This window comes from Neopelma chrysocephalum, unplaced genomic scaffold (genome assembly GCF_003984885.1).
Source record: "Neopelma chrysocephalum unplaced genomic scaffold, ASM398488v2 Primary Assembly neopelma1_44, whole genome shotgun sequence".
NCBI classification, from domain to species: domain Eukaryota; kingdom Metazoa; phylum Chordata; class Aves; order Passeriformes; family Pipridae; genus Neopelma; species Neopelma chrysocephalum.
In genome coordinates, this window is record NW_020897703.1 from 5,796,648 (window position 1) to 5,821,322 (window position 24,675).

General features: G+C 38.7%; 1 protein-coding gene across 4 annotated transcripts; it reads right to left on the reverse strand.

Annotated features, from left to right (window-relative positions):
* Positions 1-889: 889 nt before the first annotated feature.
* Positions 890-24,675, reverse strand: SF3B1 (splicing factor 3b subunit 1). Of its 4 annotated transcripts, XM_027678175.1 has the most exons (25): positions 24,579-24,675; positions 18,722-18,888; positions 16,710-16,811; positions 15,906-16,020; positions 13,978-14,057; positions 12,600-12,767; positions 12,208-12,442; positions 11,192-11,404; positions 10,686-10,807; positions 9,870-10,067; positions 9,677-9,778; positions 8,164-8,343; positions 7,650-7,736; positions 7,252-7,522; positions 6,836-6,981; positions 6,601-6,747; positions 6,316-6,441; positions 5,691-5,912; positions 5,261-5,443; positions 5,057-5,168; positions 4,850-4,970; positions 4,292-4,423; positions 3,185-3,457; positions 2,492-2,708; positions 890-1,520 (listed from the first exon to the last, which is right to left on the reverse strand). In XM_027678175.1, the coding sequence occupies exons 1-25, from the start codon at positions 24,604-24,606 to the stop codon at positions 1,362-1,364; spliced, it is 3,906 nt and encodes a 1,301-aa protein (XP_027533976.1). In that variant the 5' UTR covers positions 24,607-24,675; the 3' UTR covers positions 890-1,361. The 4 variants fall into 4 exon arrangements, with proteins under 4 accessions (XP_027533976.1, XP_027533977.1, XP_027533980.1 ...); XM_027678176.1 differs by lacking the exons at positions 15,906-16,020; positions 16,710-16,811; positions 18,722-18,888; positions 24,579-24,675 and adding an exon at positions 14,371-15,668; XM_027678179.1 differs by lacking the exons at positions 890-1,520; positions 2,492-2,708; positions 3,185-3,457; ... (15 more) ...; positions 12,208-12,442; positions 12,600-12,767 and adding an exon at positions 14,371-14,426.

A 24,675-nucleotide genomic window follows, 5' to 3' on the forward strand; every position in this document is an offset into this window, starting at 1 on the left:
TCCTGAAGCAATGAAGATGACAGGCCATCTGTAACACAGACACTACTATTCAATGACAAAGCACTAGAAACAGATCGAATGCGCATCTTACTCTCCAAGGGAACAGTTCAGCAATAAAGACTTCAAGAAGTTCCAGCTGTTTTCACTTAAAATTTAGAATAAAGCTCACTGCTAAATAATGTCTTTTTCCTTTCCTAACAAATTGGTACCTTCATTAACAAAAGGTTCCCAAGTCCCTAACGAAAAGTCAGGCCTTGAAAGGAAGGGTGGAATTTTCTCATAAGTTGAACAGCAGGGAGAACTCAGCTAACAACACTGCACTAAACTCGGTAAGATGGAAATCAATCACTCAGCTTGAATGAAGGACTCACAGAACACCATGCCTGATAGGCAACTACTACCTTCTATTACCTTACAAACATGTGAAAATATAACTACTACCAGAATGATTTAACCTGGTGTTGTATGTGCTTTACTGTCATGTATCAAAACCTTTTCCTTTGTAGTACATGCACAGAAGGCAAAAAGCAAAAGAAAATAGAACAATTTTCTTAGAAACTGCCTCGTCTAAGGTGCTAGGGACACAACTTTCTAAAGCTTTAACAGGATCATAGCACAGCCTATAAATATTATTTGGTTTTTCATACAGCCATAAATGCTAAAAAACACAGAATGTGATCAATATGCATAATTTTCACAACTGATTTAACATGTATCATTTACAATAAAACTGCCTAACTTCTGAAAATTTACCAAGCTAATCCATGCCCACCTTCATACTGCAGATGAAGCAGTAACACTACTTTTTCCAAGAAAATAAACTGCTACTACTACAGCCATCACCCAGGCTACAGCTACATTACTGCATGACAAAGAGACACACATTAACTACAGTTGGTACATTTTTCTTATTTATTCAAAAGCTAGTGGATGACAAAAAGGGTTAAAATGTTTTATACCACCTATTTATTACATGAACAAATACTTAATCCAAAGGGCCTCATTTTACAAGCCCCTCTGTCCAAAAACCACACACAAATTAGTTTTTATACACAAATGTTTATTTCTCAAATAAACTTCCCCTTTAAACACAAGGAATGAAATCTAAAACTTCAGAAAGATGGATCCAAAACAAAATCCCTCCAGTACATTGTAATCACTGTTTTGTTGGTCACTACTGGCTTTAACTGTTTAACATCAAAAAACAAGGACATATTTAAAAAATCATGCTACTGGATACCTAGCTCTGCCTCTGACCAGCCCTACGCTGATCTCCAAATTTTAAAATTTTACATCGTCAAATCTGAAGCATTTAATTGAACAACAGCTGTGCATTAAACACAAACAACTGAACAAGAAGATTATAAGATGTAATCAAGTTCATAACGAATATAGGTGTTCTTTTCATCATTATAGATCCTTGGATAATGTGCTATCAGAGCATCCTGTGAGCCGATGTAGATCGAATTATAGATCTTCCAATAAACGTCTCTGACTTTTCTGGCAGGGTGAAACAAACCCTAGAAAACACAATGGAACAAAATTTATTAAAAGCTTAAGGTGCCAATGTCTTTCATTGAATTTAATCAAGCGTTGCAAAATAAGCACTTAATAAATTGGCAGAATGCAAAAGCTCCAGGAAAAGGACAGTTCTATATAATGGAACATTCAAGTAGTACTTGCAAAAACATACACTGCATGAGACTTTTTTCACCTTCCTACTGATGTCAGAATCTTTATGCTGAGGTCCCCACTCTTAAATTTCTTATCTGCAAATAACTAATAAAATGCTGTCACACCTTCTCTACATTGATCTGCATTACATTAATCCTTGCTCCCCATCTGTCAGGTGAATTTAGGTTCTGCAGCCAACACAGCAAGAACTGTTACATGCAATTACACAGAAAAGGAGCCTTCAGATTTTACCAGCACATACCAATCAGTTCATCTTCTGTAAATGTGTGTCAATCTAACAGTATAAATTCTAATCAAAGCACTGTTCTCTAGTGCTTCACTCTTACAGTTTTAAATGTCTTACTGTTTTTCTTGGGTAACAACAAATCGTACTGACTCAATATGAAGCCAATATGTTAATTTATTTTGTTTATTTATCTCACTGGTTACTTGTTCTCTTAAGCCCTTACGTGACTCATTTATTCCCCAGTCATTAGTTCACATACTCAAAATTTGTAAGATGCTTCCAATTTACAAACCTAAGTGCCAGGCTATTTTAGTCAATTTATATTCTAGGTCATCTGCAATGTTCTGCAATGTAATCAGCTATCTCACTATAACAAAATCTCTGCTTATTGCATATTTCAGTTATTCACATCCTTAGTACAGAATGCCATGTTTAAAGAAAACTTTAACGAGATAAAAAGCCACAGGTTTTCTTGGCTGGAAATCATCTTCAGTTGTCAGGCAAGGACTTTCCAGGAGCCAAAAAAAGTCAACTGCTGTCTCTGCTATCCCAGCACACACAGGAACATACCTGTAAACAGTACTGCAACATTCTGCAGGGACCAATAGCAACTCTGAGGCCCTCCAGAGCCCCCATGACTGCCTGAATGACGTGAGGAGAGGTTTCAAACACGTTGGGCCACACATAATTTAACAAATGATTAAGAGAATCTTCACAGCCGAACCCATAAACACCAAGAGACATGTGCTGCACCACAGCACTGGCTGTTTGTCTGTGCACAAGATCCCTGCAAAGAGAACAATGGTCTATTAATAAACTATACTTAGAAGCAACATGGTTGGACAAGCACAGCATTTCTTTTCAATAACACTTTTTTAAAAAGCACTAATAACACTTTTATCCCACACTTACTGACAGCAAGAGGAAGAGTATCAAAAATCAGTGAAGTGAAAAAAGATGGGGAATTTTCTGACAAATTAATCCACACTAATTCCACAGCAAAAGCACCAACAACATAAATTACCAAAAGGAGTTTTAATGTAAGAAATCTTGCCTTAAGACACTTGTATCATTTTAATTTTCAAAATATTAATAAAATTGGAGCATATAATGTGAATTATTTGCAAATAACAGCTTGCAAATTATGCTGGTTACTTAAAACCTTAAGCAAACAAGGATAATATGTATATTTGCTACTGTTAAGAACCAGCTATATACTTAAAATAAGATTATGTCTAAGTCCCATAGAAGAAGTGTACTCACCTGTCCATTAATGCATCTTCAAGCAATGGTGTAACAGCATAAATGTAATCTTTTCCCATCTCTCCAATGTATTCAAACAGGAAAGAAAGAGATTTTAACACACCATTCTGGACATTCAGTTCTGGAACTCTGTATTCATTCATGAGTGCAGGCAGCACTGTGAAAGGTGAGCAGGTTTCAGCCACAATAGCAATTGCTACTGTAGTACATACTCTGTTCTGCCTTTCCTGTACTTTCAGATTATTTAGCAGTGTCGCCAACACATCGTGTGGTCTGAAAGAGAAAACATGGGCATCCATGTCAATAGATTTAGTGAGGATTTGGATCAAGTAAGTTAAGTTTCAAACTGCAAGTGGCAGAGAAACATGGCTTAGCTCTTAAAAATGTTTAGAGAACTGGGAAACAACATAAACCACTAAATTCAAACAGATGAAGCAATTTATTTTCATAACCAACATATTTTTCTTTCTCTAGACTTAGGTTTTTCCCTGCCTTCTGTTCTGCCTCATGTAAACTCTGGAGGGTAGCACAGCATCCCCACTATTACTCTGATCCCACAGGTGATTACAAACTTGTATAAAACCATACACACTGACAGAGACAGGTTATGTCTGCATAGGTAATGTAGTTACAGCACTCCTTGGTTGCTTGCTGTATCTGCATTAAGTAATATGTCACTTAAAGTATATGCATAAAGATGGGGAAATGTGCTTCATTCTACAGTATCACCTTAGTAGCAAAAAATCCTTTGCAAATTAAAGTATTTATTTGGGGAAAAAAACAAAATTAAAAAAGATTATTTAAAGGAGAGTTTGTGAAATAATACGAAGAGGGTCTGAATGCATATCACAGTATCAAAAATTCATGGGACAAATAGCTTTTACTATCAAATTGTACTTGAACCTTGCTAGTCTACACATTTTGTTCAGAAGTGCAGTATCCTATGATAATGAAGAATAGGTGGCTGTATTCCTCTACAAAATGACTAAAACCAAATCTGCACATCTAAAATGTAGAGAGGTTTGATTATTTCTCAGAAAAAACCTGTCAATCATCACTATGTTTGGTAACTGTGTGTAGAAGTGGGTAAGTGTTAAACCAACTTACCCAATAGCTTTTGCAATATAACCAAAGGTGTTCACTGTGGCTCTTCTGATAGCTTTCTTGTGAGCTTTTAGTAATTCAAGCAGTTCAAAGCAGATCCTCATCCATTCTCTTGCAGAAACATACTCTGCACCTCTGAAAGCAAATAAAGTGAGTTATCTCTTCAGTGATGTCAGAATTTTTTAAATAAAACCACACAAACTGCAGCACCTATTCATTTGCTATCAACAGAGAGATACTGCTTAACCATTTCCTTAATTAGGTATCTGTTAATATTAGACTTTCCCGAGTCAAAGATGTACTCAAAACTTATTATATTGTGTGCATTCTAAGTTTGCATAAGTGGACAACATAATTCTTATAAAGTGCTTTAAAAATAATATAATTACAATATGTTCAACAGACCATCTGCTAAATATCCCATCTCAAGCTCTACGTACACATTCAGAAATATCAAGAGATATGAGAATACCCAGTTGCCAAATCCAATACTCAGCTGGAGCATTTGCTGCAATAATTGCCCACACAGAGGGTCAGGTATTTCCTCATTACTTAACTTACCTGTCTGCAATGCGCCCAACAAGATCAATACAATTTTCCTGCACTTTCTCATGTCTGTTCTTCAAAATAGGTGTGAGACGTGGCAGCAGATCTTTGATGGGTGGCGTCATCTTGTGCATACCTGTTGAATTCCAAGAGGCACATTTAGTTTTATAATGAGTGTTCATTTTTCTCTTGAACAGTCATGTAATGAACACAAAAACATACCTATCACGTTCACAATAGCCTTAAGCGCTCCGAGAATGCTGCCCAGTACTTCAGGATACTCTTCACCCAGGTACTCATACAAAACAACACCCAAGTGTCCCATCAGTTTTTCCTGCAACCAAGTAAAAAGATATAGAAGTTAACTCTCTCCCCTCTCATTACAATGACCAGCCAGAGCAAATTTCGTAGAAGTCCATACAATACCTCTTGACAAGTCTTCATGACCACTGCAGTACGAGAGATGAGGTCAGCAGCCTGCTGCCTGACTTTAGCTGATTTGTTGTTCAAACGCCACAAAACTGTACCACAGATCTGTGGCAAGTAGGGTTTAACTCTTTTGCCAAGAGCATTTACCACTGTGCCAAAACCATTCAGCATCACAGAATCCTGAGTGTAAAAACAAAGGAAAATCAGACCAACAGCAACACTAGATTTGAACTAAAGTTGGCAGCATCTAAAAATTGCCATTAAAATGCTAACACTCCAGAGATTGGTTCTGGATTTCATTGATTAGAGCAGTGACATCTAAAAAGTGATTCTAAAAATCTACCTTAGAAGCATACATTTCTGTATTACTAACAGTAAAATGGCTTCCAACTGAAGTAAACCACACACTGAACACCCTTGGCCATACCTCTGTTGTCTGTTCCTGAAAGGCGTACAAGATACCATCAATAAGTTGTTCTTCCAGTTTATGATCGATGTCTGCTGCCCCCAGATTTCCCATTATCTTCTCAATTGTTTCCATGACCATTTTTCTGTACTGCTCAGCCTCATCTTTCAGATCATCCACAATTCTAGAAATAATTTCTGCTGCTCCCACTTTGTTTGCCAGCTCCACAGTTGTATCAACCAACTGAAACACACAAATGTTAGGTAAGCAAGCATTGTTAAAAATCTACTTTCTCTGTCTTGAAAATAATTTCTCTTGTCTGAAGAGAAATAGCATCGTGAATGTTAAGTCCACTACAAACAACCGTTTTTACCTTTAGATAACATTCAGTGTTTTTAACATAAATGGAGCAACCTACTCCACCTTACAACTGAGGTAGACTCATATACACAGATGTAAAATGTCTTGATAAACTCTTAAGAGCCTGAGAGCTTTCTTAGATACACAACTTCCAAATCACTAGTACAAACAAAAATCAGTTTCAGGCACAGACAAAATTAAGCATCTAGCCTGAATGAACATTCTAATATGAATTTTATTCTACTGTAAATAATTTTCCAACTAAAAAAAAACAACACCAAAATACCTGTCTGTAATTCCTTCTGTCCAATGCCATTCTGTGCTGCCAGAAGTGTTTGAAAAAAGGTGGCAAGATTTCTGTCTTAATGTAGTTTGCTTCAACACCATCCGTACCACAACATTGTTTTACCACCTGGCAGGAAACAAAAATCCAACAATTTTAATTCTGTAGGGTGTGGGGTTTGGGCTGGAGTTTTTTTTTATTTGGTTGGTTTGGGGGTTTTTGTCTATTTTTAAGAAAAGGAAATACGTACACAATCAATATTAATGCTAAACCATCATTCTGACATACCTTCAACACAATTTTTTTCATCTCTTCATCAGGAGACTGGAACTCTCTGATAAGGATTAGCATGACTTCTCTGGTATAGTAGTTTGCATACTCGGCATCCATGAGTGGAATCAGGTAACCAATAGCCTTCAAAAAGGCAGCCAAACCCTATTTAAAGGCAGAAATACGTCTCTAATTAGTTACAGAGGGTACACATTCATTTCAGTTCAAACTACAGAAAGTATTTTAGATCTACCTTTCCTCTGTGTTGACGAATACCCTTCCACAAAGGCTTCAGAACAGAATCAAATGACTCAATACCATAGGGAGTAGCTGCCTCAGCCAAAGCAGCAATGGCCAAAGCACTGATGGTGCGAACTTTCTGCTGCTCATCCACCAGCCCTGCAAAAGAGTAGTGTTTAGTAGCACTTCTTGTACTTGTTGTGTCTTAAGTTCAAAACAGCAAAAACAGAGGGGCAGTGTAAAAGGGATTAATTTATTTTCAGGAATATTGAACCACTATTCCTCTTTCAGAGTCAGCTGAAATGCTTCTCAATGTTAGAAGAAAAACAAAACCAGGACCTTATTGTAACTGTGCCTTACTGAGGGTATGAAAAAATTTCCAGATATAAAGTGAGTACAAAAACTTTGGCCTGGAAAAGCAGAACTTACCATGTTCGATAATTTCAACCAAGCTCCTGAGATGAGGCAAGATAGCACAACCCATAAGAATAGCAATCTGCTGCACAATCTTGATGCCAGTGTGCCTAGCCTGCCAGGATTTTTTGCTTTTACAGACAGCTTTCAAGAAGGGTAACAGAGAAGGAATGCCCAGAGCAGAGGCAACGACAGCAAAGGCTCGAGCTGTTGTATTTCGGACATATTCATCCATGTTATCAATATCAGGTCGCATTGTGGAGATCATTGTTGCCAAACCAGCAGCCTGAAGGAAAAAAAAGGAAACATACCAATTGGATTCACGAACAGCACAGTTAATTCTTCTGTCACACCTATAAACATGCAGCTATATGTAAGCTAACTCAGTGCTCTGATGAAGGATGGAATTTTACCTTAGCCAAGTTTGAAATAATTTCTCTGCCTTCCACTCTAGCATAGTAGTCTTCATCAATCAGCAGTGGTTCAATGACGACAAGGATCTAAAAAAATGAACAAATTAATATTATCCTTCATTAAAACTTTTAATAGTATTTCTGGCCCTACTAGAGTCCATGAAACAAAGATGATTCCATGGATCCAAGCTTAAAATTTTATTATGATCAGAAAAAAAATAAATCTATGTTGTTTTTACAGCTTTTCGTCTCTAAAGGACCTGGTCCAGTGATACTACCTAGAACAGGTAAGATCCCCTTCCCACCTCCAATATGATGCATGATATATATATCATATTTACCTCATGCCTTAATACTATAAACCCACACTTCAATCACACTATAAAAACTTAAAGTTTGGCTTAAGAAATATGAAATCCAATTATGTTAAAAAAACATGGTATCATCTTCTTCCAATATGCACACAAAGTGCAGAAAAGGCAAATCAGAGATGAAATACTAAACTGCAGCAGACCTTGTGTACATATGGTCGGACCAAGTCATCCAATTTGTAAAGAATTCTGTCGATGACTTTGACAAGTAAGTGACGCTCCTGATCTTCAAGTGTTGGTGACATCAGCAGAGGCAGAATCTGATTGAACAACGGCCCTGCTCCAAATTCCCGAGCTTTATCAGTGATTTGTCGCAACGCAGCCTAAACAAAACCAAACAGCCCGCCAGTTAAACTAAGGAAACAACAGGGAACAATTACAAAACAGATACTAACCAAGTTAAAATGTAACTGACTGTAACCACAGGCTTCAAAATACTTACCTCTACCACCGCAAAACTATACTTCAAAAAAATTTATGCTGATCTGTTTAAACACAAATGTGTGATGACAAACACTGTGTGGTTAGCTCCTAGGTGTTCAATTTTCAAGAAAAGCATGCTTCTGGTCTAATATTGACTCCATCTAAAAGTCAGCTTCACAGCACGCACTTGCATCTCAGCAGCTTGGTGCTATTGTAAATTCAGAACAAACCTGCGCAGAAAAGACTGCTACTGTGTTGCCTAATGTTTAAGGCCAAAACTTAACTAAGAGCTACACTGCTAATTTAAGTGTAGGAAGTAAAATCCAGAAAATTACAAAGCCCTGTCAGCAAAAAGAACTATAAATCTAGTTTCTTATAATTGTAAAAAAAATTATTCAAGCCATAGAACATTTAGCGACTGACGTTACTGCAGAAAGAGCAGCAATACTAAACTACACTGAATGACAAACAAAAAGCTACAGAGATACAGAAGAGGAAGAAAGCACTAAACAGATGTGCTGTTTTGGCTGGTACAGAGTTAATTCTCCTCACAGTTGCTGAGGATGAGGCTCACAGGATGAGGCTGTGGTTTGGACTTGTGCTGCAAACAGCGCTGATAACACAGAATGTTTAATTACTGCTGAGCAGGGCTTACACAGAGTCAAGGACTTTTCTGTTCCTCATCCCACCCCACCAGCAAGGGGGCTGAGGGGCTCAAGAAGCTGGGAGGGGACACAGCCAGGACAGCTGACCTGAACTGACCACAGGGATATTCCACACCATATGGCATCATGCTCAGCATATAAACCAGGGAGAAAGCTGGCCAAGGACCACTGCTCAGGGACTGGCTGGGCATCAGCTGGTGGTAAACAACTGTTTTCCATTTGCATCACTTGTTTTCTTGGGGGTTATTTCTCTCTTTTTTTTTGTTATTTTCCTTTACTAATATTATTATTATTGTTGTTATTATTATTATGACATTTTTCCCATCTCAATCCACAAGCCTTCTTGCTATTACTCTTCTGATTCTCTCATCCATCCCACAGGGTGTGAGGTGGGGGGAGGCAAGCAGCTGTGTGGGGCTTAGTTGCCAGTTGGTGTTAAACCACAATAGATATCAAAGTTTAGAAGATTATCTTAAAGAGCATGCCATGAACAACTGAAGCTAAACCTGAAAACAAATGCCAGTTTTTGAAAAACAATTACATAAATGCACCTGACAATTCATCTTACCTTTCGCATGGGAGGAGTGCCATTCTTTATTTTCAGAAGTAACTTCATTATTTTTCTCTCCTTCTGTTCCTCAGGACTCAGAGTTGATTCATCAACATCAACCTACAAACAAATCCAGACAAATAAATGGGTACTGTTTCATATTCAAAAGAAAACAGGAAAGCTACATCAGCATGAGCGAAACCTCATTTACCAGCAGTTTATCAAAGTACTGGATATCGTCCGGCTTTAGGAATGGCAGATTTCCAGATGGCTGGTCATTAACGCTCTTCATAGTCCGGTCTTCTGTCTGCATGTGGAATCCTGTCATCCCTCCCAAAGGTGTTGGAGTTGCTGTAAGTTTCCGAGCTGGAGTGCGAATAGGAACGTAACCAGCCGGTGGCGGAAGAACCTACAGGAGAAAGAACAAAATTTAATTTAATGCAACCGACATAAAAAGAGGAAGGCATCAAATACAAAACATGGCTTGAGTTCTAGCTTTCATTTGATTTGTTTGGGGATTTGTAAAATGTTATTGCCTACATCAGATCCCATGTTCACACCAACACAAATTCACTAGGACAGTTTTTATTTGTGCTTATCCTGTATTGACAATATTCCAGAAGAAAGCTCATTTCCACTGCTGAGAGCTTAGATAATAAAATTTGAAGTCTCTAAGTATTAAAGAAGCACTTCAAATTCTGCATCAACAGAGTAACTTGCTTCTTACTCTCTTCTATGTTTTCTACATCTGGACTTAATATTTTTACCAGTCCATTTCTGGCCCTGACAGACATTCCCAACACAGAGAAGCAGAACAACAACCGGCCTTTCAGATCACCTTTAGATCTTCCCTTCTAATGGATTTACAATAAAATCAGCAACCAAATCAAACAAGCATCTACTATCAATAATCAATAGTTAATATGAAACGTTCTACTCGTGGGGAGGGGGAAAAAAAAAAAATCAGCAATCCCTGGCAAGAAAAAACCCCCATCATGGTCTGCTGTGTTTAATCCAGATGAATTACCTTATATCCTTCTGGAAACATAGCATCCAATTCCTCATCTGAAAGTGGTCTGTTTCTCTCATCAATCTCCCTTTCCCAACGCCAAGCCTGTAGCTGTTCAGGAGTCATGCTCATGATATGACCTGTATTCAAATTAAAAAAAAAAAAAGTATTTTTTAAAAAAAATCTTCTGTATGCAGAAGGAGATTATTTGTTAACTTCGCTTTTAAGTGTTCTCATGTTTCCATAGCACCTGAAATCTGTAGTAAGATATCAGACTTTTAGAGAGCCTTTTATCAATTTTTAACCAACTAAACTGAGCAGCAACAGATATGTAACTTAAGTCTCAATTCCCCTCCAGAACTGAGTTGCTGAGGACATTGAAAAGAGTGAACTGAGTATATACTGAATGCTTTCATACAGGCAAGAGAGCATGTTAGCCAGCAATCTATTTCAAGATACAATATAAAGGTAGATCTTCATACCCACAAAACAAAGTGAAGTCGTAGCCAAAGGACTGAGCTTACCTGGTGTAGGTGTTGCCATGTTCATAGCTGGTGTCCCAATGGGTGTTTTGCCAGGTGTCAGAACAGGAGTGCTGCCACCCATCTGGCTCGCAGGCGTTTCATCCCATCGGGATTTTCTTTTACTTGCTCCTGGGGTTGGTGTCTCACCAATGGAGTCCCCACCTCTGTCTGTACGAGGTGTCTCAGCCCATCCACTGCCATGGCCCGGGGTATCTAAGGAAAAACAAAACAATTTTTGCAGAAAGCTGAACAGTACATATTCCAACTATAGTATCAATATCCAGACTCATTTTCAGTATCTTGTCCTAATTTCTACACAAATTAAAAAGTATCAAATAAATAAAGAGTGGACAAAAAAGTAAAGACTACTTTGGCAAATATTGGAAAAATACAACCATTACACTAAAAACATGCAACAGAGAACTTCCTTTCATGAAAAAAAGCGTCATCTTCTTGCTGACTCTTAGCATAAAAAGATAAAATGCTAAAAACAAACAGAATTAACCAGATATTGTAAAAACTGAACAAATTACTCCATGTACTCCTTTGATAAAAGCATTAGGCAACAACAATTTTCTACTGTTCTGACACAAGAGCCAAATTCAAGTAGGGCCAGTGAGAAAATGCTTCCAAAACTTGTTTTAATGAAAACCTCTTCAAAAGAATTAAACCGTTCAGAACCAACACACACCAATGTATTATGAAAAGCAATTCAACGTGAGCTCCCTTACTATGTCCTCTACACATGAAAATCCCACCCTGCAGCAGTCAGTAGATACACCACCAAACTTTGATTCAATTTTTGAGCTGAGATACTTTCACAGGTGTGAGTGAAGCTCACAGGCAGAACTCAATGCTACACACTGACAAGAACAACATCCCACATCAACCACTAGATGTCAGAGCACAATTACTTCTTGCCTGACTTCTGAACCTACTGTTAACTTAAAGTGAAAAAATCCAATACAATTAACCATTCAAAACTTATTATGCACATTTCAGTTTGCCATCAATACCTCTTTCTGTTTTTGGTGTTTCATCCCATCGATTTTTACGTGCACTGGAAGTGGCACCTCCATGGCCTGGTGTTGCATGACCAGGCGTGTCCCGGCCAGGTGTTGCTGCTCCTGCTGGTGTATGACTGGGAGTTGGATCCCATATTTTCGAGCCTGGCGTGGCACCAGGAGTTTCGCTACCCTTTGCACGGCCTGGAGTCTCATCCCATCGCAGAGATGGTGTATGTCCAGGAGTCTATACAACACAGGACCAGCAGTATCAGTATCACTCACACTATACAGTAAAAGGCTGTTAGCTGCTCTTTTTAAATAGAGTAAGAAACTTCTGACATTCAAGAGGATTAGCATTAATAATGTCTTTTTAGATAGCTGATGAGCACTAGGATTATTACCTCTGCTTGATCCCAACTGGATAATTTTTTAGGTGTAGCACCAGGAGTCTGATCAGCTGTCTGATCCCAACGCCGTTTGCGTTTTGAAGGTGGCTGAGATGCAGCTCCATTGACGACTTTAAGCTCTCCAGCTTTAGCTTTTTCAGCTAGTTGTTGCCTAATTTCCCTCTATTCAAAAGCACAAAAATACAAACATAAGAAACATATTTCTCAAGAAGGCCTCTTCAGACTATACCTTTAAAAGAGTTTTTTCAGCCCTACCGTATCTTATTACGCTGTTTTTTGAGGTTTTGCTCAAATAACATGCAATTAGCTACTGCTTTCATTTCAAGGTCACTCTTTTTTCAAATTATTCTGTCTTGGCAGAGCAGGTATGTGTTTAGAGGGGCTGGTTTTAAATTGATTTTTCTATAAAAGCCATTCTTATAGCAAATGCAAGTGCATGGAGAATTATGAAAGCTATCAGTTTCTGTCACCCATATGTATGCCTTGAAATCATTACCCATCTGTTTCAAACTTCTACTTCAGTAAATTAAAGGTGGATGACTTAGAAAATATGTTCATGCGAACTACATCCCATGACATAAAGCCCTGGGATTCCTCTTTAAAATTCTGTGATGATACTGGTGAAACAGCACACTAACCCAGACTGTTCTGCACTTATCAATGGATCCATAAGCAGTAAGACTGTCAAAATTATGAACTAAATCCTAAATTAGGGTAAGACAAGTATAAATCAATGTCAGAAGTCACTAGAACTACAAGGTCTTGCTCCAATTAACAAGATGGCACTGTAGGTTTTACACAAGAAATCTGATTTATTACCAATATCTTTCTACAAACTAGAATGAATTTTTAAAAGCCATGAATAAGCATCTACTTTACCTTTTTTTTTTCCTTTTCTTTTTTCTTAATATTTAAAATCAAATGTCAACCTTATATCACATCTTAGTACTGCAACATCTGTTGTAAGTACTTTAACAAAAGCCTTTTAAAACCTCCCTGGATTCCCTTCACACAGAGCTCACAAAAACAAACATCTGACATTGAATACTTCTCAGTCACTATTAAGAATTTCTCTCATCCTCTGTAAGAAAACAAACAACAAAGCCTAAGTCCTATTAAAAAAATCCAGATGAAAACAGTCTCAATATATTTCTCCTTGCATTACTTAGTTATTATGTAGAACAGATGTTTTTCAAAACTTTCATCTTTAAATTCTATTGACTTTCAATACGTGAAGAACAGGATTTTCCAAGGAAAAAGACTTTAAAGTCAAGACAAAGTCAACAGAATTTACGTTCCCACTCTCTTAACGTGCTTTCGAAGGCAGTAAATTGAAACTCAGTTCAAGTGGAAAACCCTCCCCCAAACACACCTCTTCTTTTGTTAAATGCTGTTCACGCATAACATCCATGTATGTTCTGGCATTCATTTTAGGATCTGGAGTCTTCCCTCCTGTGGAAGAGAACAGCAACAGGAATGGAGCACAATGAGTACAAGATAAGCAGAAACTATTGACTTCTACTGTCCTGCTCTAGTATTATATTATTCCATGATCATTTAATTTTACTTTTTGATCGAAAATTTTAAAAATTACATGTATCTTACGTTTATTCAGTTTGCTGATCAATTTAACCTGTTTGAACACAAACATAACTACTGCAGTTTCAAACAAATATTTTAAAGCCGATAAAAATGATAAAATGACAACACAGTTAAGAGTCTTCAGAAGTGATGGGTTCCTGGGTTGCTAATCCGGAATACGTACACTTTCGTGCCTTTGTCTCCATCAGCAGTTCTGACTTCAAGCAGCAGAATAGAAGCCTAGAAAATTATCTCTTTACCATTAGTAACACTTTGGAAAGATATTTATAATCAAAACATTACCTTGTGTAAGCTGTTAAATCCTACTTGTTATCTGACTATAAGTAACTATTGCATACCTAAGTAATGTTTAAACTGTTTTATCATAAAGACCCATTTATAAGTTTGACAAATCTGGACATGTCTCACAGACCTTCTAGTGTCATATTGATAACAGGGCTTCATTAAAAAATAAAAATAAAACAAAACAAAAAACCCCACAAAACCATTTGATGACACTTTCCCCCTCTTCTTTTCTCAAGGTACAATTGTGATTGGGAGCTGAATGCAATACAGTACATACACCACCACAACAATACTCACAGGAAATGGGTTTTGTACACCATATGCTGTTTTATGCTGTGTATCTTGCATTAATTAAATTTTTAAATACTTTAAAAGAAGCCCAACTTTATAGAAATGAGACTTGTCAAGAAAAACACTTTTCTTAAAGAAAAATGTGCAGATTTGCTATACAAGTGGTATAGCATTATACTTTAGGAAAAAAAATACACTTCTTAAACATTTCTATGCTGAAGATCACTGCCCAATTGGCTGTGTCTTTCTGACACTAGCTTTGATAGGACTTTCCTTTGGAATACTTTTTCACCATAATCTACACAGGATGTGTTGAACTGCACCCTTAAGAATGCAGACAGGACTGGCATATAGCAGTACTGCTGTAGGAAAGAAATTAAGGACAGTTAGTATGGGCCTGTGAATTCTGACAATACATGTTTATATCAATTACAATTAAGCAAGTAAAATAATTAATATCCCTATTAATTCATGCAGGCTGAAATTCTCAATTGTAAAACCTGCAAAATAGCTACTAATTTTAAGCCAACAGGCATCTTAATGCCACATGTGAAACTCACTCACCTGAAGAAAATTTCTGTCAGACCCACTAACACCCCTTTTCCTGACTTGCATTCTAAAATTATCAGAACAGACTTGAACTATTAGTAGTATCAAAGTCTTATATATGCTTTTGTTTCTTTTAGCTATACCACCTAAGGTTTACTTAGGATGGTAAGAATTAGGTGCTCTATTTGAGAACTAGCATTTCAAAAGCAGTAACCCTGTAAAATCTATGACTCGGAATGAAAACTTTCAAGGTACTGAATGAATCTGAGCACTCAATACACAAGTTGTTCAAAGTACAACGCACAACCCAAAACAAAAGAAAAGAGAAACCTTTAACCCTTTGTGTTTCTATGGCAATGGCTCATTGACAATTTTCTTGTCCTTCTACCTGGAAAGAAAACTCGTATTATAAAGATGAAGTATATGGCATCTAGATTTTCAACCAAATCTCTATGAAAAGGGGATGTTTAAAAACAAAACTAAGTTTATAAGCATGCCAACAGAAATCAAAGGGCTAAAGACAATTAAAGACAAAAATTCCATACAGGGTATAGAAAAGTCAAAATAAATTACCATCTGCAAAAGGATCAAGACGCTCAGGGGAAATTATCATCATCCGCCTGTGCTTTTTGTACTCATCTTCCCGATCTGCAATCTTTTGAGGACGGTGTTCTGCAAAAGGATCATACTAAAAACAAAATAAAAGCCTGTTAGCCACATATCTATGAGGAGTAATATGAAATCTGTCTCGTACTGCATTCATTTTCAGGTAGTACTAAAAAGGCGTAGATTATTTTTCATCTCAACTATGCAGGAATGTCAAAACGTTATGCTAACATAAATTTTACTTCTGTAACTAGAATTTCACTTTTTTTAACACAGCTTCTTATGAAATAACTTCTGATAAAAATCTTCTATTTTAAGAGTTTATTCCCATGTTACCAAAGCATTTTGTGCTGTCAACCTTTCCCTTTCTGTAGTGTGACTTAATGCTACTTCAAATGTTTCTGAATTTCACAGAAAAATACTCCAGGAATATAAATTATGTGATTACATTTTCCTCAAAAAAACAGATGTATAAAGGCCATTAAGATTTCCAGTATTTTAATTTCTGAAGTATGTGACTGTCAATAAAAAAAAAAACTCAATAGTTTAGTTTATATGCCCATATGGGCTTTACATGCACAAGTGCCAATTTTTATCACCCTGTGAAATTCCAAGCTAAAGCAGTAACAAGCTTACAGCAAAATTTAAAAACCATAGCCCTTTACATACATCTTGTATTTCCAAAAGACAAGGTGGCTATGGATAAACTTTAACACTTCTTTCCCCTAACACCTAAAGCAGTATTTTATTGTGTCTTCAGTTAAGATGTACCTGTTCAGTAGACTGTGGTATGTCATTAAGCAATGCCACTGGAGCATGGTACCCTGGCTTCTTCTGCCCAAGCAAACTGGTGGAAGGGTAGTCATCATCATCCTGGCAGTAAAAAGACATGAAAAATTTGTCATGCTGATATTATATTTAGGTAAACTAACATCAAATGAACACGCTGTGGCCATGGAAAAGATGGAAATGGACACGTTTTTTCCTAATTTTAGCAAGCTTTCTCATATAGCTTTTATTATTACATCCATATCACTAAAAAGGTGTCTCATTCTTTACAAGGCTCAAGTATTCTGAAATATGCTACCTCTTATCAGGTATGCTTGTGTTTATTTACACTAGTTACACAAAACATCTGTATTTCATATTATCACTTCTGATATAGCTCCTTAGTTGGCATATTAAAACTGGTGCACTGATAATCAAACTAGTTCTCTTAGAAGTCAGCTACATGGAACAAAGCTTGAGTAAATAACCCTATAAAAAAGCTTCAAAAACAGTGAAAAATTCAGAGATATATTCATGCTAGTTTATTACACTTACTCAATCATAATGGCAATAAGGAACACTCACTTTTGCTATCTATTTCTTCATATTAGTGGTCAGTTTCTATGCAATAACTTACAGCAACCCAAAAGGAAAACTGCTCTTAAAACTAGGAAACTTTTCAGTGAGTTCCAGACTAAGAGAAATTTTTAATTAAGGGATCCTTAAAAGTTTATGGATGACACTAAAAAAAAAACAAACAACCAACGTATCAACTAGTACTAATAGTATGGAAAATGGAACATAACAATCTTCTTCACTCTTAAAAATATAATTCACTCGGTGTAATATGTAGTTGCCTATGTATTTATGACTAGAACTGCAGTTTCTGACTGCTCCTCCAACTGAAAATGTGGTCAAATGTTTAAATTAGAAATTAACATCAAGTAATCTTACAAGCAGGATGCATAAGGAGAACATAACTACAGTGACAAAACAATGTTCAAAACTGCTCTCAAATTTGAAATTAAGTAGAAATAAAAATCTTAGAATAGTCACTAAGGACAAAGATTTATTAGAATTTTTTACTGTTATTTTTAATGTTGGCAGCAACAACAGAACAAAGTTAATTAACTCCAGGTAAGGTTGACACCAATTAAGTACCAGGCCACACCTTTTTGCCTTTTGCTTGGGCCTACAAGGCTCTCAAAGTGCAATTCATGAAGTGCAAGCCAGGCTTAAAACTGCAGCTTTCCCAAGAAGGACTTGGGGGTGCAGGTGGATGAGAGGCTGGACATGACCTGGCCATGTGCTCTGGTATCCCAGAAAGCCAACCCTGTCCTGGGCTGCAGCGTGGCCAGCAGGTGAGGGAGGGGATTCTGCCCCTCTGCTCTCCCCTGGTGTGAAATCCCACCTGGAGTGCTGCATCCAGCTCTGGGGTCCTCAGCACAGGAAGGACATGGACCTGATGGAGCAGGTCCAGAGGAGGCCACCAAGTTGATTAGAGGGTTGGAGACCTCTGCTGTGAGGAAAGGCTGAGTTGGGTTTGTTCAGCTGAGAGAAGACCTAACTGTGACCTTCCAGTATCTGAAGGGATGTAGGCATGTAGTGACAGGACAAGGAAGAATGGCTGCTAACTGAAAGAGAGCTGGTTCAGACTGGATATTAGGGAAAAAAAATCTTCACTGGGAGCGTGGTCAGGTCCTGGAACAGGTTGCCCAGAGAAGCTGTGGATGTTCCATCCCTGGAAGTGTTCAAGGTCAAGTTGGATGGGGCTCTGAGCAACCTGGTCTGGTGAAAGGTGTCCCTGCCCATGGCAGGGGGGTTGGAACTACACGATCTTTGAAGTCCCTTCCAACACAAAGTATAAGCTTCCCAGATAAGACATATTTGGTCTAATATGGCTTTAAAGACAATAAATGTTTTACTACAAACAACTGCTATTAAAAATTACTCAAAACTGATCTAAAAATACTTAGATCATATGCCCTAAACAACAAATACATAAAATCACTTACATCTTCCAATTCAGTTGCTGCAATAGAAGTGACGTATCCAGCAAACCTGCTGTCACTGCCACCATAAATTTCTTGATCATAATATCCTGTGGAATCAAGGCCTACTCCTTGTGCTTCATCAAGAGCAGGCTTTTTTCCTTGAATTTCTCGAATTTGTGCTTCAATATCTAGGGTAAAGACACAAAAAAAAGCCCCACCAGTCTTATTACACATACACACAAAATATAATATTCATGTTACTATGTACAGCAAACTGAGTTTTTTGCCCAATCTCAAAGATTATCACAAAAGAAACAAACATACATGACACACAAAACTATAGGATACCATAAACTATAATGCTTTAAATAATAAAGAAATAAATACCATAAACTATATTCTATTTATAAGCAGCTTTTCCTGAAGCTGTAATATTATCCAGCACAGACTACTTTAACTGTATGGCCTAAAGCAAACTAATCAAACTATCTCATCTTCCAGAGATAGGAGAGAAGGTAATTTACACCACAGCAATATTTCTCAACACTACACCAACAAAACACTTTCGCAACAAATATAATCCTCTCATTAAAAAAGCCTTCCACAATGTTATCACCAATTTTGCTAATTTAAACAAATCTGTTCAAAAGAGCTGCTGCAAGAGTTCTAAAAGCTGAGATTTAATAAAACAACACTGTATTGTGTTTTCTAACACTGCAAAGCTGTACTGTCTTTGAACAAATAAATTAAAAAAAAAAACAACTAATATGCCACTGGGTACCAATTTAACAAAAAAAATCCCCAAATTTCGGACCAGTTCCTTTTCACTTTGGCAGATCAGATGTTATTTACTCATCATTATTCCTGCCTGCACCACCACCTTTTAAGAGTCTACTATTCTTCTGGGTAACAAAACACCCTTCAAACAGGACAAATGGGAGCCTTGCCATTCTTTTACTGTATCAGGATCAAACTCTAATCAACTCTGGTGGCCATCTTTGACCACAGAAATTTGGTGCTTTCAGAAAGAACGCTAACTTGTTAATCCACAAAACAAGGAACCAAATTAAACCATGCCTTCCTCTATCTGTTGTAATGCAGTGAGAAAATAAACTGCAGTAATCCAACTGTCTTCAACAAATATAACCGTGATGCAGGTATACTAAGGCACAACTAACTCCATAAAATTATTACTGTTTTCCTATGAATTTTGAGTCAACAGAGATGTAAAGACAATTATCCATGTAATGTAAACTTCAGCAAACCAATTACTTTCATGGCCCAAAAAATACCCAAGAGTTGCATTTCATGGCTGCAGAAATACAAAGGATCATGCCTGAGAGGAAGGTCTCAAAAGACCCTTCCAACACCAATGATTCTGTGATTGACCCTTTCCCACCCAAAGTGGTACTGCCTGCTACAGTAACTTAAGAGAAATTTGCCAATTTACAAAAGAAGCTACAGGAAATTCTGTTCATAAATAATCTTAAATCTTGACTAATAACTAGTTGTTTACTAGTGTTGTTCATTTCTCTTTTTCAGGATGAAAAACTTTCATAAGGTTTTCCCACCAAGTCAGCTTGCAAAAGACACTATACCACAAGATCTGCTAAGAAATCTGACAAAAAATAAAATTAAAATACTGTTTTTCTAAAGGCAAGATTATTGCTAATGCAAATTATTGGATCAGAATTGCTTGGTTTAAAAGTTCAAACTGTTCAAACTCTAAACTTAAAGTTTTTACTTAAAGTCAGGGCTGGATCCTTTTCTTATCTTTTGTTATCAGGCTGCCAAGAACCAAAAAAAAAGCAAGCAAACAAACAAACCACACACCACTGTAAACCAAATTATGCCTCCTGTACAAAGGCACGTTTTCTAGAGAGGCAAGTGAACACACAGTTTAACCTAAGAATTCTTTGCCATATAGCTGAGTGAGAACAGCAGGACTAAGTGTTCACACACAGCCTGCAGGAGCTGGCAGTGAAGCACAGTGTTCACTAAACCTGACAGCAAATCAGCAATTCCTGCAGTGGGAAAACCAGCAGAAATATGCTTCTAAACTCACCAAGAGTCCCACCGACAGAATATATACCACAGAGGCTGATTAAAATCTTGCTCCAGCCACTTAAGAGCTTCCATCAACCTTTTGCAGATTTCTAGAGCAGAATAACTTGGACAGCCCTCTCTGTGTTACAGAAACTCAGCTCATGAGAAGCTGAAACGTGACAAAAGCCTTATTTTCCAGCTGTGAGCACCTGCTGGTTCCTGCCTGCAGGTACATCCAGGTCCCACTAAAATCCTGCACAGCACAAGGGATTCCACTGAGCCCAGAACTGGAGGCACGTTGCTCCCCAACATGTTACTTCCCGGAGAAGCAGCAGAAAGAAACTACTACCAAATCAGGGATCTCTCTCTTGCCCTCAGGGGTCTCTGATCGCCTCTGGAGGCACATGTATCCTGCTCACCCCTATCATCTTAAGGTATTCCACTTTGCTTAAGTCATCCTATGTCATGTTTATTGAGCCAGTGCAACTCAAATACTCTCCTCGCAGATTTTTTAGTTCTTTCTGTTTCTTCCAGAGAGCGAATCAAGTTCCTAATTCCTCCTGCAGCCTGGTGCAATGCAGCTCTGGAGTGAAAGGGAATACCCAAAGCTTCCTTCTCTCCCAAGGACAACACTACTGGCACTGAGTGATTTTAGAGTACAATAACACTGTTTCTTATTTCTAAAGAACAGTTACTAGAACAACACTCTGCCTCCTTTAGTAGCACAGTAAGTCCTGACTGAACATCCATAGCTGTAACCAACTTCAACACACAAAAAGAGCCTACAGATCTTGCCTACAATGCAGGATCATCGTGCCTTTCCATCACCTGTTCACTGAATCAACCTGAACAAATAACTCAGCCAAATACAAGCCCCTGCCCCACAGGATGGGCCACAGAGATTTGCTGGTGCGTGGCCTCCCCCCACTACTACCATCAATGGAGTCTATTCAAACAATCCTAGGATTTCTGCAGCAATAGCATTAATGCAAAAATATCTTCCTATTAACAGTTCTTACCAACACTTAGCATACTAAAGCCTTGTTCTTTTGTTTTTAAACAGCTACATTTACTGAAAAGGGTACAGGTCTTATTTTTTGTTGGCCTTCTCCTTTAAATTTGCAGGGATTACATCCGTTAACAGACTAAGGAGCATTCGCATTTCCTTACAGCAAATCCTGCTGGGTTATCTACGCCAAGGAAAGTCTGCATAGGACAAGGTCAACAAACTCCACTCGTGGCCACCATACCTTTCACCTAATGCCACACAGTTCCTGGCTGCCAGTTTAAATGGAGCACCCTAAGAGAACACCCACCTGACATGCACAACAACCTCTGAACCAGGAGGTCTGCAGCAACAGGCAGCCTGGTGGTCCCTTTGGAAAGCATCACATATTTAGCTGGAAAATGCTATTCTGACGTTCAAGATGTGTTTACCTTCCTTGAGCTAAGTGGTAATGTCCTGAAAAAGCTCACACCCTATTTACAAAGCACTTTAATACAAATCAAATTAAGGAAGAGTAATCACAAAGCTTAAAAACACATCGTGCAAAGCAAAGTACTCATTTGATGATTTAGTTAACCAGGACATTAACAGAAACTTCAGTCACAGACAGAGAAACAGCATAGGGAGTGGGAGTTCAGAGGGAAAAAAGAGGAGGGGTATAATATCCTACTGCTCATACCTTTTCTGTATTTTACTTAAGTATAGTTTGGTATTTTAAAAGAAATAACTTTAATATGCACAGCTGTTTGAAACATACTATAAATGCTGAATATTACGAAAGTCAACACATTTGAATTGGAAGTCAGTGAACATCTACCTCAGACAGGTCATGAGAGCCTTCCTCAAAATACGTACTTCATTACCACACATGTAATTCTACTTGCAACACCAAAAAGAGAAAGCAGAACCAGACCCTGTACTGAAGTAGTATTTTACAGAGTAAACAGTTTTTACGTTTTCATGCCTTATCACAGTTTTGCACATTTAGCTTGCCCTATGCAATTTATTTCTAGCTACTTTAGCACTCTTATACATGTCAGATCTCTCTATTATGTTTGGTGATCTCTTTGCTCTTTTCTGAGCAAGAAAAAAAATTAAATTAAAAACTAATTCCAGCAGAATTCAAAGCTCAATCATTTACTGAGGCTTCATAAGCTGCCCATTAAAACTTTACTTTTCAGCCTAAAACACAGAGTTCCCCCTTAAACTATGTAGCTGACACAATTTCCAACTGTTCTGATACATCTTTCAAGTTGTGTCTTGAACACATTAGCCAACAAGTATTTAACAAACCAGTACAAATACATGAAAAATCTTCTAAGATGATTTAGTAACAAACAACTCGACTTGGAAAATTAGTCAGTAACCGAAAAAAAAAATAGGATAGACTTCAGAAGAAAAATAATTAGCCTGTTCAAGCTGAGAAAGAGCATTACATGATCATACCCTGGTATACATATTTTTATTGAACAACTCCCTGCTTAAAACGTGTTCTGATACAACACTAATCAAAACGTGCACCGGGAAGCATGTCAATATTTTCACTGAAGTCAATGGATCACCATTTGCTCCAATAAACAAGCAATTTAAATTAAAAAAAAAATCCTACGACAATTCTACTCTTTTATTACAAAAATCTCTTCAAGTAATAGGAGAGGCAGAGCACGGTGATGGGTAATACTCTCACAAACCCTTATGCAGGTCACAGCATATAAACAAAGGACAATTCCTGTAATTCTACAGAAATGTCCCAGAACTCAAAAAAAAAAATCAAACCAAATAATAAAAAAAGATAAGGACAGCAGTTTAAACTCTTCTTCATCCCTAAACTCAGATTAGGTCTGCAGTGCTAAAGACTATATTAACTTCACTTCCACGGGAGATGATGGCTGTCCATTTGAAAAGTGCAAAACTGGAAACAAGAAACCCCATCCCCAAAGACAATGACTACCTGGGCGCCCTGCCTACCCCCCAGTGCACAACCACCGTCCGGAGGTGGTTTTCGATTAGGGAATTACGGATGTAAATTAAAACAGATCATCCATCGTACACAGAAACACGAGTAAAAAACTCAAAAGCAGAAACAGAGAAGCGGTATAATTCTCAAAATTATTCTCCGTTGCCTGAAGATACTTAAGAGCCACGGTCGATGTCCACAAGGACAGCTTTAATTCCCGCTACGAAGGGCTGGAAGCAGCGGCGCGCTCCGCCGCCTTCGGCCTATGAAAGCCCTCGCTCCCCAAATCACTCGGGAGACAGTTTTCCTACATAAACAGGCAGGAAACGTGTGTAAAATGGCAGCTGACACGCTGAAGCCCTCGCGCTCTTTCCCCTCCTCCGGGGCACTTTTCTCATCCAGCGGCGGCCCAGGATCGGCCCGGGCCGCGCCGGCTCCAGCGACACCACCCCTTCGCCCGCCCCTCCGGTCGCTGTTCACAGCGGGCCGAGGCCAAAGGGCTCCGGCACCGCAATAAACGCGCGTCGCTGGCGTTTCGACGCAAAACCCGCCCCGGGGCCACGGGGTTTGCCCCGAGCGCCAGCCGTGGGCCCTGCGGGCAGGGGGGCCGCGCCGATGGAGCGGCAGCGCAGGGACCGCGCTCCGTGCCTCGCGGGCACAGCGAGCGCTCCCCGGCCCCAGCTCCCCCCCGGCCCGGGCCCGGCGCTGACGGCGCAGCCGCCATTACACAGAGCCGCGGCCCGCCCGGTCCCCGCTCGCCCGGCCGCGCCTGGCGCCGCGCTGACGCGGGAAGAAGCGCAGTCGGCGGCCGATGCCAGAGCACGCGGGCCCAGCAGGCGCGGGCGCGAGGCCCCTGCGGGCGGTTTTACCTTCGTGGGTCTTGGCGATCTTCGCCATTTTGTGCAGCGCCACCGATGCCGAGGCGGAACTGCTGCGACCCCGCCGCTTCCGCCGCGCGCGGCTCCC

Bases quoted from the DNA above. Each gene is read 5' to 3' on its own strand.
- SF3B1 (XM_027678175.1), bottom strand. From the start codon at position 24,606: ATGGCGAAGATCGCCAAGACCCACGAAG. The intron at 16,812-18,721 runs GTAAGTGATTTT...TTTTACTGCCAG, and splicing joins CAGCAACTGAATTGGAAGAT to GATGATGATGACTACCCTTC. The intron at 7,523-7,649 runs GTAAAATTCCAT...TTTTTCCTTCAG, and splicing joins TTATTTCAAACTTGGCTAAG to GCTGCTGGTTTGGCAACAAT.